The sequence below is a fragment of the Lipotes vexillifer genome, unplaced genomic scaffold (genome assembly GCF_000442215.2).
Source record: "Lipotes vexillifer unplaced genomic scaffold, Lipotes_vexillifer_v1.1 scaffold900, whole genome shotgun sequence".
Classification (NCBI taxonomy): domain Eukaryota; kingdom Metazoa; phylum Chordata; class Mammalia; order Artiodactyla; family Lipotidae; genus Lipotes; species Lipotes vexillifer.
Window position 1 is genome coordinate 116,633 of NW_006781896.1, and position 17,036 is coordinate 133,668.

Sequence of the window (17,036 nt, forward strand, 5' to 3'; positions counted from 1 at the left end):
ACTTTGGAGGGGTTGGGGGTACCAGCTTGGGAGCTCAGCAGGCTCCCTGGCTCAAGTGGGCCAGGCAATTGCCCTCTGCTCCTCTGCTGCTCTTCCCAGAGAGTCCCTCCCACCCACCTCTCCTGATATCCCTGGCCTCAGGGGTGCCGATCTTGTCTGGCCTCCAATTCTCTTCCCCCCTCAGTCCCCCTACGTTCTACCGGTTCACTTTGGGGCTCCTCCCATCTCCTTGTGCATCAGAGTCTCCCACCAGTGGCTGACAAGTGCCCTAGTTGTGGGGAGACACTGACTCCACATCTTCTCACACTGCCATCTTGACTCGACCTCCCCTGCATTATTTTGATTGTCATTCTCTTGGTGCTTTCAAGCTCCTGGGTTCATTCTAGGCTCAGACTTCAAATAACTTCTCTGATAGTTGCCAAGTTGCAGCTAGGTGGTTTCTATTCAGGTAAAAAGTTTGGTTAGTAAGTGAAGACTTTATTTGTTTTCTCCATCATGTAGGAGGTTGGCCACCCTGACTGACACCTTGAGAGAAGGAAACTCTTTGAGAATGGCCATCAGTGGGAGTGTGCTTCTGGGGCAGCACCAGCTTTGGCTACTGTAGGAAGCTTCTCAAGAAGCATTTGGGGTGGGAGGGCAGGCCATCCACCTGGGACCTGTGCCCATATTGATGTCAATTTTGGGGGGCTGCTATAACAAAAATACTATGGAATGAGTGGCTTAAACAACTAACATTTGTTTTTCACATATCTGGAGGTTGAAAAGTCCAAAATCAAGGTGCATCTTTGGTATCTGGTGAAGACACACTTCTAGGTTTGTAGATGGCCATCTTCTTACTGTATCTTCACAGGACAGAGAATGAGAGAGAAAGGGAGAGGTTATGGAGAGAGAGAGAGAGAGAGAGAGAGAGAGAGAAAGCTCTATCCTGTCTTTTCTTATAAGGATAAGAAAGGGCTCTTATGAGGGCTTTCTTATAAGGGCTTTAATCCAATTCATGAGGTTTTTACTCCCAAAGGCCCCACCTCCTAATTCCATCACACTGGGGTTAGGATTTCAACACATGAATTTGGGGGGACACAAACATCCAGTCTATAACAGCCCTCCACCTTCTCCATACTAACTCCTGTTTGTTCCTCTGGGTGGATGACAACAAAACATGTAGTCCTTTGTTAGAGGTGGGCACAGGGTCAAGTTATATTGACAAAGTACATTGAGGGACAACAAGGGAAGTGTTTGATTTACTTCTAAACTATTAAAAATTGAGACTAAACCTCAATATCCTCTAGAGCAGTACTTCTCATTCAGTAGGTCTGGGAGGGGCCTTCAATGATTAATTTCTAACAGTGCTCATGCTGGTGGTCTAAAGACCAGACTTCAAGAAGCAAGGCAGTAGATTTTGACTCTGAGGTCCGTGAGACCAGGGGAACCATATTTTTATCCATTTTTTCCCCAGACTTGCCATGGCACCTGGCAAAAAAATAAATTCTCAATAAATCCTTGCTGAATCAAATTAATGGGGGACATGGGCTACAAGGACAAATTTTATAGCTTAATTTTCTGTTAGAATAAGCTCACAGCCAAAAACCAAATAGATAAAAGCCAACCATAATTAGACATGTGTTTAGTACTTTGGAGTTTCCCAAGCCCTTTAATTAATGATAGCTTATTTGATTTTTACTCTTACAATAATCTTCTGAAAGTGAGCTGTCATTATTATTTTTCCATTGCAGATGGTAAAAGCCAAGTCAGAGAGGGTAAGTAATTGGCCTAAGGAGGCTAGCAGAACATACACTGGAATATGGGTCTTCTGCTTGTCAGTTTTTTCCTGCTGTACTCTGCATAAATAGTAAAAACTCTTGTTATCATACTGCTTGAGGCTGTTGATGTTCCTGTTCCACAGTAATTGCTACATACTTGGCACAGAAGAGCTAATACATCTAGAATTAAGTGTATGGGTGTGATATGAGATTTGGCAAAAAATAACTCACAAGCTCTCTCTGGGCTTCTAGGACAAACCAGATGCTCCTGAAGGCTCTTCTCTTTCTCAGCAAAAGGGGCTACATCCAAGCTCAGCTTCCCTGAGGACCAGAGATTTCATTCCTCAAGGTAGTATCCCATAGACCCCAAAGTCTACAGGACAGGGCAGCTGGCAACCAGACCCAGACTGTGTGGCTACAGAGTGTACCGATCAGATCATTCCCTCTGCCAAGGTTGCTTTCAGGTTTGCCCCCAAAGAAATGAGAACAGTAAGGGGCAGGAGCTCTCCACCTGAACCCAGACCAACAGTGTGTCACAGCACACAGGCCCTGGTGGCCTTGGGACAATGGGAAGCATTCACACCCTTTTTTCTCTTACTAATCCTTGCATTAGAAAATTTCCTAGTAAAATCTATTCCAAACCCATGTCTTGGGATGATGTAGAATTCACTCCAGCCCTTGTATGGTAGGTGGCAATCATGAAGGGACTCCCCACCCCCACCCTCAACCCCACCTTAACTCACCTTGCATGACAGAGGGGGCTTAACTGTTGTTTTACAAATTTAATCTCACCTTTCTCTTCTCTTTGCCACACTTTCCTAGTTGCCATCAACTTTCCTCTATAGCCTCTTTTGCAAGGCAGACCACAGTGCTAAGTACATAATAGATAAAACAATAGAAAGGTACCAAGTCAACATTTTATTTTTTGCTACTCTACCCTGGTTTCCCTGAAGCATCCCAGGGATGTTAACAGATGACATCACACATGTTAGTGTGCCTATGAGTAGTAGCATTCTGGAGGCTAAGTCAAGTCAATGGGGCACAAGAATCTTGGCAGTGAAAGTAATGTTTTATTTACAAAGAGTTCACATGTTTGAAGTGCTATGAGTTTCTATTTGCACAGATACGTCCTGAGTATATCACAGCCAGGCCCTGCAAGGCCCACCTTGCTGCGGTTTCCCACAGGGGTGCCAGAAGGAGTTATGCAGGCTTCCATTGCTCTTGGGGGGAGACAAGGATCAGGAGACAGAGCTCACAATCTTATCGGAATTGTTCTTTCTGTATCAAGGAAGAAATTCTGACCAAAAATGTGGGAAGTCCTGAGGGACAGTATGGCAAGTATGAATTCATTCTACAGACATCTGAGCAAGAAATGTTATTTGCATAGAGTATATTATCACTTGGGGGGTAGGTGTGTACATGTGTTTATAATCTACACTGTACAGTACAAAATAATTCCAATTAAGTAGATAGCATAATGATTAAGTCAAGTCTTCAGGTCCTGGGTTTAAGATCTTGCTATGCTATCTTATCTATCTCTATTATCTATCTATATCTATCTATCTATCTATCATCTATCTATATCTATCTATCTATCATCTATCTATCTAACATCTATCTACCTATATCTATTACCTTTTGACCACCTTCACCCATTTGGCCCACCCCACAACTCATGCCTCTGGCAACTACCAATCTGTTCTCTGTATCTAAAAGTTTTTTTTAAGATTTCACATATAAGTGAGATCATACGATATTTGTCTTTCTCTGACTTATTTCATTGAGCATAATGCCCTCAAGTTCCATCCTTGTTGTTACAAATGGCAGGATTTTCTTCTTTCTCATGGTTGAATAATATTCCACTGTGTATAAAATATATCATGTTTTATTCATTCATCCATCAGTGGACACTTAGGTTACTCCCATGCCTTGACTATTATAAATAATGCTGCAATGAACATGGAGGTGCATGTATCTTTTTGAGTTAGTGTTTTTCTTTCCTTTGGATAAATATTCAGAAGTGGAATTTCTGGATCTTATGGTAGTTCTTTTTTATTTTTTTTAGGAAACTGTACTGTTTTCCATAGTGGCTGCATGACAGCACACAAGGGTTCCCTTTTCTTCACATCCTCGCCAACACTTGTTATTTCTTATCTTTTTGATAATAGCCATTCTAACAGGTGTGAGGTAATACCTCATTGATGTTTTCTTTCTCTTGAGACTTTTGGTAATATATTTTAAATCTCTAAGCCTGTTTGTCTAGAAAAGCAAGCATGCAATCTAATTTTGTATGTTGCTGAGGAGATGAAATAATGCAAGGAAATGGCTAGCACAGTCCTGGCACATGGCATCAGAACTCACTAAATGTTAGCTCTTAAAAAGGAATCCATACCAGTATCTCTTTCATCTTCTAGGACTTGATGCTATACTTTGTTCTGCTTTTCTGCCATTTTGTTTCTATATTAGAGCAGTTACTTTTGTCAAGCTCCATGAAGAGTCAGAGGCACTGCTTTGTTGGAGTACGTGTCACTACAGCTCAAAGTTTCCTAGATGTTGCTATGGGCCTAGCTGACACTTTCCTTTTTGTCTGTCTCTTTTTTTCTTCTCTCCATCTCCCATCCCCTAGTCCCACACTCCACCAACCCTGGTCCCCTCCTCATTCCTGTTCAGTTTGGATGGCCTCCTATGTTTATGGATCAAGATAATTTGTGGCCATGGAGTTTGATGGCCAGGGTTTATTTCTCCATTGCTGACTTCCTACAAGCCCAGCCTGTTCAGCTGACCTTCCAGCTCAGACCAAGCCCATACCTCTGATGGGTCTTTAAGATTTTGGGTAGTATACATCAAAATGTCTATGTCCCTATGATGTACTTCTCCTGCCAGAGGTTAGAAAGTGAAGAAATTAGTTTGCATTTGTCTAATTGAGTGGTGGGCGGATGATCCCTACTTATGTCTGTCTCTTTGTCTCTCAGTCACTTAACATCTCAGTTTCCTCAAACTGTCCCAGTTCACTCTATTGTCCTAAAGAAATTATTAACAACATCCTCTTTTTCTCTCACAAGTGTCCTGGTTTGGAAGATATATCTTCCAGACCTATCTTTTAGGTCTGGTATACATTTAAGCTTCATTTCAAATAGAAAAGATGGTACGTTACCAAGCAAAAAATATTTTTTTCAGTACAATAACAAGAACTGTGAGAAGGAAAGTCAGATTGAAGTCATAATTTTCAGAAAGGGTGCTTCAAAGAGTTTTCTTTCTGTAGTGCAAACTGGAATGTGTTTTTAATCATAGCAAGTAGTGTTTTGAAAAACTTGGTAAAAGCATGCTACATAATTTACATTTTAAGTGGTCAACTCTTGTTCAATGAAGTATAAGCAAACTAAAAATGCTCAAGGGAAAAACACAAACACATCACACTGTTTTTAATGCCTTGAAAGCTTCTCCTCTTTTTTTTCTTGCCTCACTTCATATTACAGGGTAGAATGCATCTTCCACAAAGAGGTGCAAACAAGAAATCTAATAATACTCAGAACTAGAAGGAGCTGGCAGAGTTTGTTCATCCTAAAATTGTGCAGCCATGTTAAGATACAACAGAGAGAAATCATTCAAGGAGCTGGGAAGGAAAGCTCCTAGCTTTGTTACCATCAACTACCTCTACCTGAACAGAAGAGACATGAGCTGGTATAGGTGCCACATATTATCAAGCCACGTCAGTGACACAGGATCATAGTGGATAGGAAGAGACAATGCATACATGCGGCTTCAAAGGCTGTACTGAACATGGAAGAACACCTTCATACATAGCAGCTACAGCAAATTCAGGGCTCCCAAGACAGGCCATTTACTGGGTTCACAATTCTCACTTACTCTGGAGAGGAATATATATTCTTGTCACTACTCATGGTATATATCATGCTTTAACAAACTCCTTCCCTTCCCCATTCTAAGAAAGGACACAGGGCTATAAAAGATGCAATGCAAAATCCTTCCACCTGGCATACAGCTGAAAGGGAAAGAATAGCAAAATTCCAGAGGAGCTAGAATGGACCAGGAAACAACAGGCACCTTAATGTTTTCTATATCAGCTGTCTAGCAGTAGAGAAATCAGGCTTCCAAGGAAGCTGCAAAGAAAAAGCTTGATCTTATTCTTTCATTAAAGCAACACCAGGCCTCAAGATTAGTTAAATAAAAGCAGTCTCTCAGACATGACATACTGTAATTCACACCTGATTACTCTGAACGATGGCATGATTTATATTCAGCTTCAGGTTGTCTGTCTGACATTCTACCCACTCACATATCTGCATATTCAGAAGCTGTACAAGCACAAATATATTAAAATGAAATACACTATACATTACAGTAGAATGACATGTAATTTATTCATAACTGATTTAGGCAGTACTCAAAATTCACTTAGATAAGCAAGTGAGTACACAAACATCTAATAATACTAAAAATGATAGTCAGAAGGTATAAAATACCATGGGTATGAAATGCCATGGTAAATACTATTCAACAGACTACAATCATAATTAATTCCAAACTAAATCATGGTTTTTAAAATGATTTTAAGCAGTTTTGAAATGACTTGATTTTGTTCTCCTTCCAAGCAATTTATTTCTTTCACTGATAAAAGACAAGGTCATTAGTTTCAAGAAATATTACAGAATGACATAGCTCAGGTTCTTCTCTTGCAACACATTTTCTTGCAAATTGTTTTTTAATATTACCTCTTGACATAGACAACAAACCAGCCAGCACTCAGTGCCCCAAGCAAAGATGCCTGGATCAGAACAGTGCCAGGGTGTAACTCTGAGTTCAGCAAGAGGCAGGCAGTGAAAAGCTGTTGGAGCTTTTGCAGTGTGCATACTTCTTTTTTGAGGCTCCAAGCATCATAAACATATTTAGGCATCCAAGCCAGTAAAATTATGGGAATAAAATAATTTGATGTCCAGATGACTATGCCACAATTACAACAGGGGGTAAATTACAATATAATTCTGTGGTACTTCAAAAAACCCCAGTACCTACCTAAATCTGCTTCTTGTTAGCCTCGTTACATTTTCATGAAGCGCAGGAGTATTTGCAAGAATGATTTGTCTTATCATGTGTCTGTTTGTATTATTTTAAAGTCATACTTTATTGGAATGAGGTCCAAGCATGAACCTGGCTTGAAGAGCTAGCAGCTATAGTCATGAAACATCAATAAATTAAAAGGCTTTCACAGAACAAAATTCAGCTAAATCTTTTACATATAAAATACAGCTAGAGAAATACAAGTCTTCAACACTAAATTATGAGGGAGAGGAAGCCAATTTAAAAAAATAGAAAACTCTCTCCATACCAGGTGTCAAAGCAAGATGTAACACTGCATGATGCCACAATATGAGCAGTCACTGGATGACAGATACTGCAGAAATTGTGGTATTTGGGGATCTGGTAATTATGACGAAGATTTGAAGACACTGTACTAACAGGCATGCATACAATTACTGTGTGCATTCAGTGTGTGAGCTGGGACCTAAGCAGAGATCTAACACAATAATGAGGCACTGTCTTGGGGTATCCATTAAAACCAGTGTGGGTGACTATATGTTGATTAAACCTTCCGAGGCAGCAAAGTGTGGGCACAATGCCATGTCTGGATTCTGCAGCTGTTTTATGATCCTCTTGCGGAATTTCTCCCGCACACGATTAAATTCCATTATGTCCATGGGGTCCTCTTCAATCCAAAACTTATGAAACTCGTGCATCAAATAGCCTGTTAGAGATAAGACAGTGACAAGAATGCAAGGGAAAAAAATCCTTAATCATATTCAAAATCACCCTGAATGCTGAAAAAGATGTCAGACCAACTAACAGCAACCATGTCACTCAAAGACAAGATCAAAATACAGCAAATACTACTGTTAAAATTATTCTTTAAAACCAGTACAGTGGAAGCTAACAACCTGCAAGATTTTTGCAATTGGTCCTAGAATTATTCTCACTCTGCTCAAGCAGGAAGAAAAATCAATTCTGCTATTTCTAGAATATGAATAACAACTGGAACATATTTTGAAAGGTCGACAGTAACTACTTCATTCTTCACCTCCTGATTAAATTAACATAATGGTGTGATTTTTCAAAAGTACTCCACTCAGCCTTTTTTCTCTTGATATTTGATTTGAGTAAAGTTTTAAATTACCCTGACAAATCAAAAGAATGCATTCTGACAATCTATTATAAGAAATAAAAACTGTAAATCAACTCTGAACAATAGAGTGGTCATTAAACTATATGAAATTGTTAATAAGACATCTTTGCTCTGAAGCATAATTTCATATTCAAATACTTTTTTGTCTCAAAAATGTTATGTGGAGCTTCCCTGGTGGCCTGCCAATGCAGGGGACACGGGTTCGTGCCCCGGTCCGGGAAGATCCCACATGCCGCGGAGCAGCTGGGCCCGTGAGCCATGGCTGCTGAGCCTGCGTGTCCGGAGCCTGTGCTCCGCAACGGGAGAGGCCACAGCAGTGAGAGGCCCACGTACCGCAAAAAAAAAAAAAAATGTTATGTGGACTGGGAACATTTTTGGAATAAATGTTAAATATTTGATATGAGAACCTACTTATTGTATTGTTTCCCCACTGTACCTCTCCCTCCTCATTTAGAATTGAAATGTGAATAGTTTTTTAAAAGACAATAATAAGTATTTGCATGTAGTAAAGCAAAAGCAAGCTCAAGTGTCTCTATAATAAGAAAAAAGTATTTAAGGAAATAATAATAGTTAAAAATGGAAACAAAACATTACACAAGCTTTACTTTGTCTTAACATTAGAAGGCAGTAGAAGATAGTTCAGAGGAAGGATTCTGGAGCCAGAAACCTGGTTTAAATCCTAGCCCTTCACCTTCATGGGAAGGAGTAAGCAGTAGAGATGACAGAGGGCAGGGGAAGAGAACTTTGAAACAAATATACTCAATTCTAATAGTAAAAACAATTCAATAGCTTTTGTTTTTCTGGTAACTAGCTACTTATGGGATAACCTTTAACATAGTTCCATAAACAGATTTTTAAAAACCTTTATTCATATCTCACTGTAATACAAAATTAGAAATGACCTCCTTCCTACCCCCAACACTCACTGCCAGATGTGGGTCTATTTCCACAAACTTACCTGGTTACTCATTCATTACATTGTTAAGTATGCTTGTACATCTTAAAGTATATGGTCTTTCTCTTCAACTATAGGAGGAAGGGTAGTAAGGAGAGAGAGAATTTATTTTTTCTTTGAGTTGATTCATTTCCTCTAGGCTTGGACTGCCTCTGGGCTCTCTACACACATTAACACATTTTGTTAATCTGTGTTAACACAAGTTAACATATTGACTGCTTTTAACATCTCAGATGGGAACACATACCAACCCTCACCCAAATGCCTCTGGGCTACACCAGCCAGGGCCCACTGCTACTGTAGTGGGAACGTGACCACATCAGAGAAGCCCCAGATCAGAGGTATCAGCAATCCCAGGAGCAATCCATCTGATGCTTGGATTCCCTGTGGCAGCACCCAATCTTGAACTTTTCTGGTGACAACACTGACATTAGCCTGGTCCATGAATGACCAGGAATCAAGAATCTGATTCTTTAGAGGTGCTTTCTCACACTGGGCCAAAATTTCTTGCCCCATATTTCTTGGAACAAATTCAATCCTTCTCCAGCTCAAGTATCTGAAGTGCCCTTTATGCCATGAGGTTAAGCATCCCCATTTCTTCTTACCATTTCTCATATGCCATGACTTGGAGTCTGTTTATCATCCTGGTTGTTTCAGCATACACTAACAGAAATTCTTTCCTCTCATCTCAGTGTCTTATTCAACAAAAAGAATTCAATCATCTATCCATCCTAAAATATCCCAAGAATGGCATGAGGTACTTGTAAAAAATGAAGACCCTCCCAGATTCAACCAGACATCTCAGTTCAGTAAGATGAATCTCATGTCACTGAAGTTTGAAATCCATTGGTTTAGAAGATGCCCTCTTTTTAAGTTCCCTTAGTTTCTTTCTGAATGCTATAATTTTTATGGTTCTAAATAAAATCTATGATCATTTATAATTTCTTCTTCCTTGCTATATAAAATACACACATAATTTTCCTGACTTTGCTTCTGAGCTCAAATAAACATACCTGACCTGTTTTGTATATAGAGTCAGGTTTCCAATACTGATGAATTAAAAGCATCTAATTGGTATCTCATGATTAATAAGTTATTTACCCCATTGACAATAATAAGTAGGCACTGTGAAAAATACTTTAATGAGAAATTCACTTTTCCACAATGTACATTCTCACTCTAGAAGTGATCTAGGGTAGCATAGAGTTTTAGAAGAATACAGATCCCTTTGGTTTCACCCTTTTTCTACCTTACATGCAACTACAGGAAAACATTTTGAAAGGTTTAAAAGACAGGCTAGGAGAAGAGTAGAAGGGAGAGGGGTGGTTAATAATCTAACACCATTCTCCTTCCTCTCAAGGCTACAAAAGTCAAGGTGTAAATCTTGCAGACTGATTCCCTAGGACTCTCTCTATCCTGTCAGAAAAATAATTAGACACTGTATAACATGATTTTAATCAAAATGTAGAAATGGTGGCTTGGCTTCCAGGGTACATATCATAATCATAAAACTCCACTCATTTATATAACATTACAGAGTGTTCATAAATTCATTTGGCAAATTGATCAGTTGGCCCATCTGCCAATTAACAAATATGTAACAGACACAAGAAAAAGGTAGAGTTCTTATGCTCCCCAATTCTCAGTTTCTTGGAGAAGGACCAAGGTAGACAATTTCAGATGATGATTTGCTAGCTAAGGAAGCTAACAAAATGGCATGAAGAGCAGAGGGAGGAAAGAGGGGTCAGGGTATTGCTTATAGTCTCTTATTTAATTCTTACAGCAGCTTTATGGAATAAGTAATGCAGATGAGGACAATGGATTTAGAAGAGATAATTGAATGGTGTACAATCACACAATTATAGCTGGAAGCTGGAAGCCAGTACCTGAAATCTGCTGCCTTTTCCAGTGTACTCTCTTTTTCTGGTTCTTATTCCTACTGAATAGCTCCTTCTTTTGAAGGTCAAAGAAAAGCTAATTCTTTTTTCTCTTCTTGCTATTGTACTTCCTTCTGCTCACTACACCTAACCTTACTTTATTTCAATGCAGCTGCCTGTTCAGTGGAGCTTTAGATTGAATGTGATTTTCATAGCATACTGACTTGGCAGTGCAGTGCTCACTGAATAATACTGTAAAGTCAAAATGATAGACCTGTTATATTCTTATATTCTTTCACCTAGTTGAAGTACCTGTTTGGAATAATAATTTGGCTTTCCAACCCAAGACTGCAGCATATTTGTTGTTGCTTGAATGTGTCTTGGTTTTGCTTCACTGCATTCGGTTAGTAGACTGCAGAGACACAAGGACACAGGTAATTGCAAGAATATTACAGAGAAGAGGTGCAAAACTGATCATGTCTGATAGATGAGCAACGAATTCAGAGCACAGTTTGCTTCTTCAAGAGAGGCCTGAGTCCCTCTGCCTCACCCCAGTCCACAATGGGATTGCTGCTGTTTCTAAAACCTGGTGAGGGCCTTAAAAAAAAGTAATCCCACTGCTTGCTTACTCACCCAGGTTAACATTCTCTTGGAAGCCTATCAATTCAGGACAAGGCCAAATTTTTCCAGAGTAACTAGACTTCCTTTCTTCTGAAAAGGACACCAGCCAATATTTTTGCCTCCCATCCATCCATCCATCCATCCGTCCATCCATCCATCCATCCAACAAATATTTACTGAGCACCTATTCTGTACCAGGTTCTGTGCTGTGGATATAGTCATGAACAAAATAAATATTCCTGTTCTTATATGTCAATTCCTATGATCTAACTTTGATTCTCTCCTGCAAGAGCTCCCCACTGTATGGCTCTGATTTTCTCCTTAATGCTAATGAATCCCAAGTCTGCCCTTGTAATTCTTCAGAGCTCCACAACCTTGTATTAGAATGCCCACTATTCATTAGAATGCCAACTATTGCCCAAAAGGAACCCACCCCTGGTATACCTAAAACTAAACTCATTCCATTTTCCCTCAGAATTGCTTCCCTGGCTTCCCTAAGGAACATGGTAACTATAGAATAGGGTAAGTATGAGGGGTAGAAAAACAAAGCAAGTGGTCCTATTTATCTACGTTTATGCTCTTTCAAATGGCTTACAAAACTCTTTCAAGATATCCCCCTTCCCCATTCCCGCTTTTATTACTGTCATCTCTAGACATCCCTCCCCCCACCCCAAATCCTATGCTCTATTCCTTGAATCCACTACACTGTTTGTCTTGTGGCCTTTGCCTGTGCCACTCTCGCTGGACCACTAGGCCACCACTGCTATATTTCCTGCTACTTATTTTTCACTTCTCATGGAAAATGGAATTTGCTTTAGGAAGCTTTCCCTGATGCCCAGACTGAGTGAGATTTTACTTCTTCAATAACAAAATTCTTCCCACCGTGTTTTATTTGTTTAGATGTCTGTCTTCCTCAACACAGAATCTGATCTGTAGTAAAACCTCAATATTATTTGCTGGAAATGGTCAGAATTGTTACAGGAGTAAATATAATCATCTAGTTGTCAGAGTAGGAGCTGTAATCACAAATGTAGGGGACTTACATTTTCCATTAACAAGTCATAAAGATGTATATATTTTAAAATTTGCTTTTTCAACTTATACATAATTTATTTATTTACTTTTTATTGATGTATAGTTGATTTACAATGTTGTGTTAATTTCAGGTGTACAGCATGATTCAGTTATACATATGTATGTCTATTCTTTTTCATATTCATATTATAGTTCTCTGTGCTATACAGTAGGTCCTTCTTGGTTATCTATTTTATATATAGTCACGTGTATATGTTAATCCCAACCTCCTAATTTATCCCTCCCCACCTTTCCCCTTTGGTAACCATAAGTGTGTTTTCCATGTCTGTGGCCAGTTTATCTCTGTTTTGTAAAAAGTTCATTTGTATTTTTTTGTTGTTGTTAGATTCCACATATAAGCAATATCATATGATATTTGTCTTTCTCTGGCTTACTTCATTTAGTATGATAATATCTGGGTCCATCCATGTTGCTGCAAATGGCATTATTTCCTTCTTTTTTTATGACAAATATTCCAGTGTGTGTGTGTGTGTGTGTGTGTGTGTATGTACATATATACATATATATCACTTCTTTATCCATTCATCTGCTGATGGACATTTAGGTTGCTTCCATGTCTTGGCTATTGTAAATAGTGCTGCAGTGCACATTGGGGTGCATGTATCTTTTCAAATTATAGTTTTCTCTGGATATACGCCCAGGAGTGGGATTGCTGGGTCATATGGCAGCCCTATTTTTAGTTTCTTAAGCAACCTCCATACTGTTCTCCACAATGGCTGTACCAACTTACATTCCCACCAGCAGTGTAGGAGGGTTCCCTTTTCTTCACATCCTCTCCAACATTTATTATTTGTAGAGTTTTTGATGACGGCCATTCTGACCAGAGTGATGTGATACCTCATTGTAGTTTGATTTGTATTTCTCTAATAATTAGTTATGTTGAGCATCAAATTATACATAGAGTCAAATAGTTTAATAAGTCTCATTAAAAAGAGCAAACAAAAACCCAGCAACACTTCCTGTCCTAATTCCTGCTTCCTTAAAGCAGCATTTCAACTGTTCCAGCTGATTCTTTGATTATTGACCTCCATAGCTCTAAATAACATATTTTCCATTGCTTGATTTTTTGACTTCCCTCATCTCAAAGATTCTCTTCTCTTTCCTCTCCTATCTTTTCCCCTCCCCTCCCCTCCCTTCCCCTCTTCTCTTCTCTTTTATTCTCTCATAGATGTCCTGCTTTCTGTACCTCACTTATTCTTCTTAGTATTACTCTCTTATTTTATGGAAAAATATCCTTCAGGAGCTTCCTTATAAAGGTACAAGAAGGTAAAATGTTTAAGACTTTGCACTCAAAAATCTTTGTTTATTCTACTCCACACTTAATTGGTAAGTTGGACTGGGTATAGAATTCAAAATTGGAAATCATATTCCCTTAGATTTTAAATAATATTTGCTTAAATTTTTGAAGACATTATTCCACTCTCTTTTAGAATCCAGTGTTGCTGTTGAGAAATCCAATGTCATCTTGACTCCCAATTCTTTATGTGACAGATTTGGAAATTTTAAAAATCATCTCTTTCCTATGTATTAAAATTTCACAATGATATGGACCTGAGTGTGAATCCATTTTAATCTATTATCCTGGTGCTTACTAGTTTAAATATGAAAAGTCATCCTTCAGTTCTGAAAATTTTTCTTGATTTATTTGTTTGATTCCCCCCCCTCACCCTTAGTTTCACTGTTCTTTTTTCTGGCATTCCTTTTATAAGACTTTCAAGAATGGTCCTTTAATTTCTCAACCTTAATTTTCTATTTTTCATCTATACTTTCTGTTCTACTTTCTGGAAGTTTTCAGCTTTATCTTCTGATCCTTCTTGGAGATTTCATTCCTGTTATCTGATTTTTAATTTCTAAGAACACTCTTTTATTCTATGAATGCTCTTTTTATGGCACCTTGTTCTTGTTTCATAGTAGCAATTTCTTCTCTTATCTCTTGGGGATATTAATGATACGTATTTTTGAAGTTTTCTTCTCTCTGCATGGTTTCTGTTTCTTTATAGTGGCTTTATTTCTGCCTGTTTTAGACCCTCTTTCATGTTTGAGGCTTTCCTTACTGTTCTTGTTATCTAGGGATGCTTAAGAAATTACTCCAAAATTCAGTGGCTTAAAAAAAACCATTTTAAAATTCTCATGAATTCAGTGGGTTTGGAATTCAGAAAGGGTAGAGGAGGGATGGATCCACAATGCCTAGAATCTCAACTAGGAAGATCTGAAGGTTGGCGGTGACTTGACAGCTGGTGGCAGGAATCATTTAGAGGCATCTTTACTCACAAGTCTAGTGGTAGATGCTATCAGCTGGGACCTCATCTGGAGCTGTCAGTCAGATTACCTACATATGATTGCTCTGTATGTCCTGGACTTTTTCACAACACAGAGGAATCAAATACCTTATATGGTGGCTTATGCTTCCAAAGGCAGCTCAATCCCTGATCTTCAGATCAAAGCCTTTTCTTTAAAAAAAAATTTTTTTTATTGATGTATATTTGTCTTACAATGTGTTAATTTCTGCTGTACAGCAAAGTGATTCAGTTATACATACATATATATATACGCATTCTTATTTTAATATTCTTTTCCACTACTGTTTATCATAGGATATTGAATATAGTTCCCCATGCTATACAGTAGGACCTTGTTGTTTACCATTCTGTATATAATAGCTAACATCTGCTAACCCCAACCTCCCACTCCATTCCTCCCCCAACCCCCTCTTCCTTGGCAGCCACAAGTCTGTTCTCTATGTCCATGAGTTTGTTTCTGTTTCATAAGTAGGTTCATTTGTGTCATATTTTAGTTTCCACATATAAGTGATATCATATGGTATTTGTCTTTCTGACTTCACTTAGTATGATAATCTCTAGTTGCATCCATGTTGCTGCAAATGGCATTATTTCATTCTTTTTTTATGGCTGAGTGGTATTTCATTGTATACATGTACCACATCTTCTTTATCCACAGATGAAAATACTTTTCTAATGTAGCCCTAAAAGTCACATAGTGTCCAATCTGCTTATTCTCTTGGTCAACCAACTGGTCAGCCCAGTTGGGCTGGGTAAGAGGAACAAAAAAATCTACCTTTTAATGGGAGGAGTATCAAAGAATTTGAGGACATGTTTTTAACTATCACACTCAAACATCTGGTAATACTTGGCTACCTGTAAATATTTTTTACTAAATAAAAAACCAACTGGATTAAAAGCTGATTGGAAGCTCTAAGCATGTAGGTAGGGTTTGTTGGTGAGCATGACTGTAGAGTGATATGACTGGGCTGCTTCACTGGGGAGACCCAGAGGTCAGCATCTTCAGCTATTTTCTCTTGGGATATTCAGATTTCAGAGAAGGTCCTTGTCAGTCTCTTGCCAAAGTGATAGGAATTGGGTAGGAGAAGGAGCCCGGGTCTCAGTCTTCATCATCACTTTCAGTATGGTTTGCCATCAGCTGTACCTGATTCTCATCAGACCAGAGTCCCCTTATTTTTCTCTCCCTGTAAAGTACACCAGCCTCTGCTGAGGAGGGGGAAGGACAGAATCTGTCTCCTGGAAGGGGATTTAGGCCTCTAAGAGCTTCTTAACGTATTTTCAAGCAATCTTGCTATTTTTGGTCTTATTATGTTAATGCTCATTTCTTTTTTTTTTTTTGCAGTACGTGGGCCCCTCACTGTTGTGGCCGCTCCCGTTGCAGAGCCTGTGCTCCGGACGCGCAGGCTCAGCGGCCATGGCTCACGGGCCCAGCCGCTCTGCGGCATGTGGGATCTTCCTGGACCGGGGCACGAACCCGTGTGCCCCTCATCGGCAGGTGGACTCTCAACCACTGTGCCACTAGGGAAGCCCAGCCCTCATTTCTGAGATATCTAATGCTGCCAGTTCTTGAACCTTTTGGGGAGTCCTGTGGAATAAATCAGGTTGCTTCTTACCTTTCCATGCCACCTGTTAAGGATTTGCTCTCTCAAGACTACTAAATCATTTACCACTTAATCTGTTTTCCAGCTTTCACAATGAGATTTTCGTGCTTTGTTTCTGATTTTTATCCTTGTGGGTTTATGCTTTATTAGGAAAATCCCTTTCTATTAACTTAAGTGTAATTTCAGAAGGGAGCATAATGCATATATTAATTATGTCATCTTTAACTGGAAGTCCTGCTTAAGCAGATGTAAAAGAAGATAGAATCCTAGATAACATAATCACTCTTAATTTAGGAATTTAGATAAAGTAAATGGCTGTTAACTTGTGACTTTATCACATTTTAAAGTTGAACTGGGGAACAACACTCTCCTGTGGTAGATTTGGGGAGGAATGATTGTGTCTCAACCATACTTAGAAAGAGTGGCAGACCTGTTTAGCAACTTAACAACAGAAAAAAGGCTGAAAGAAACATGAGAAGAATTTTGAAATTTTCTTGCTAAGAAAGCTCAGGTACGAGGCCCTCAGTGCAGTAAGCATGGTTTAAATGGTTTAAAAGACATTTCTACTTTAAATTGCTTAGATTGCTTGAAGACTTGGTAGACTATCGTTCTATGTTCCTCCAAACCAGTT

At 39.0% G+C, this 17,036-nt stretch overlaps 1 protein-coding gene across 2 annotated transcripts in view; it reads right to left on the reverse strand.

The window, feature by feature from the left end:
* Nucleotides 1–6,314: 6,314 nt before the first annotated feature.
* ELMOD1 (ELMO domain containing 1) overlaps nucleotides 6,315–17,036 on the reverse strand; it is a 68,463-nt gene continuing 57,741 nt past the window's right edge. The window contains exon 10 of one of the 2 annotated variants that reach the window (XM_007454857.1): nucleotides 6,315–7,521. In XM_007454857.1, coding sequence (XP_007454919.1) covers nucleotides 7,349–7,521 — 173 coding nt within the window. In that variant the 3' untranslated portion in view covers nucleotides 6,315–7,348. The remainder of the gene's footprint in view (nucleotides 7,522–17,036) is intronic. The other variant, XM_007454856.1, reaches the window with a different exon arrangement.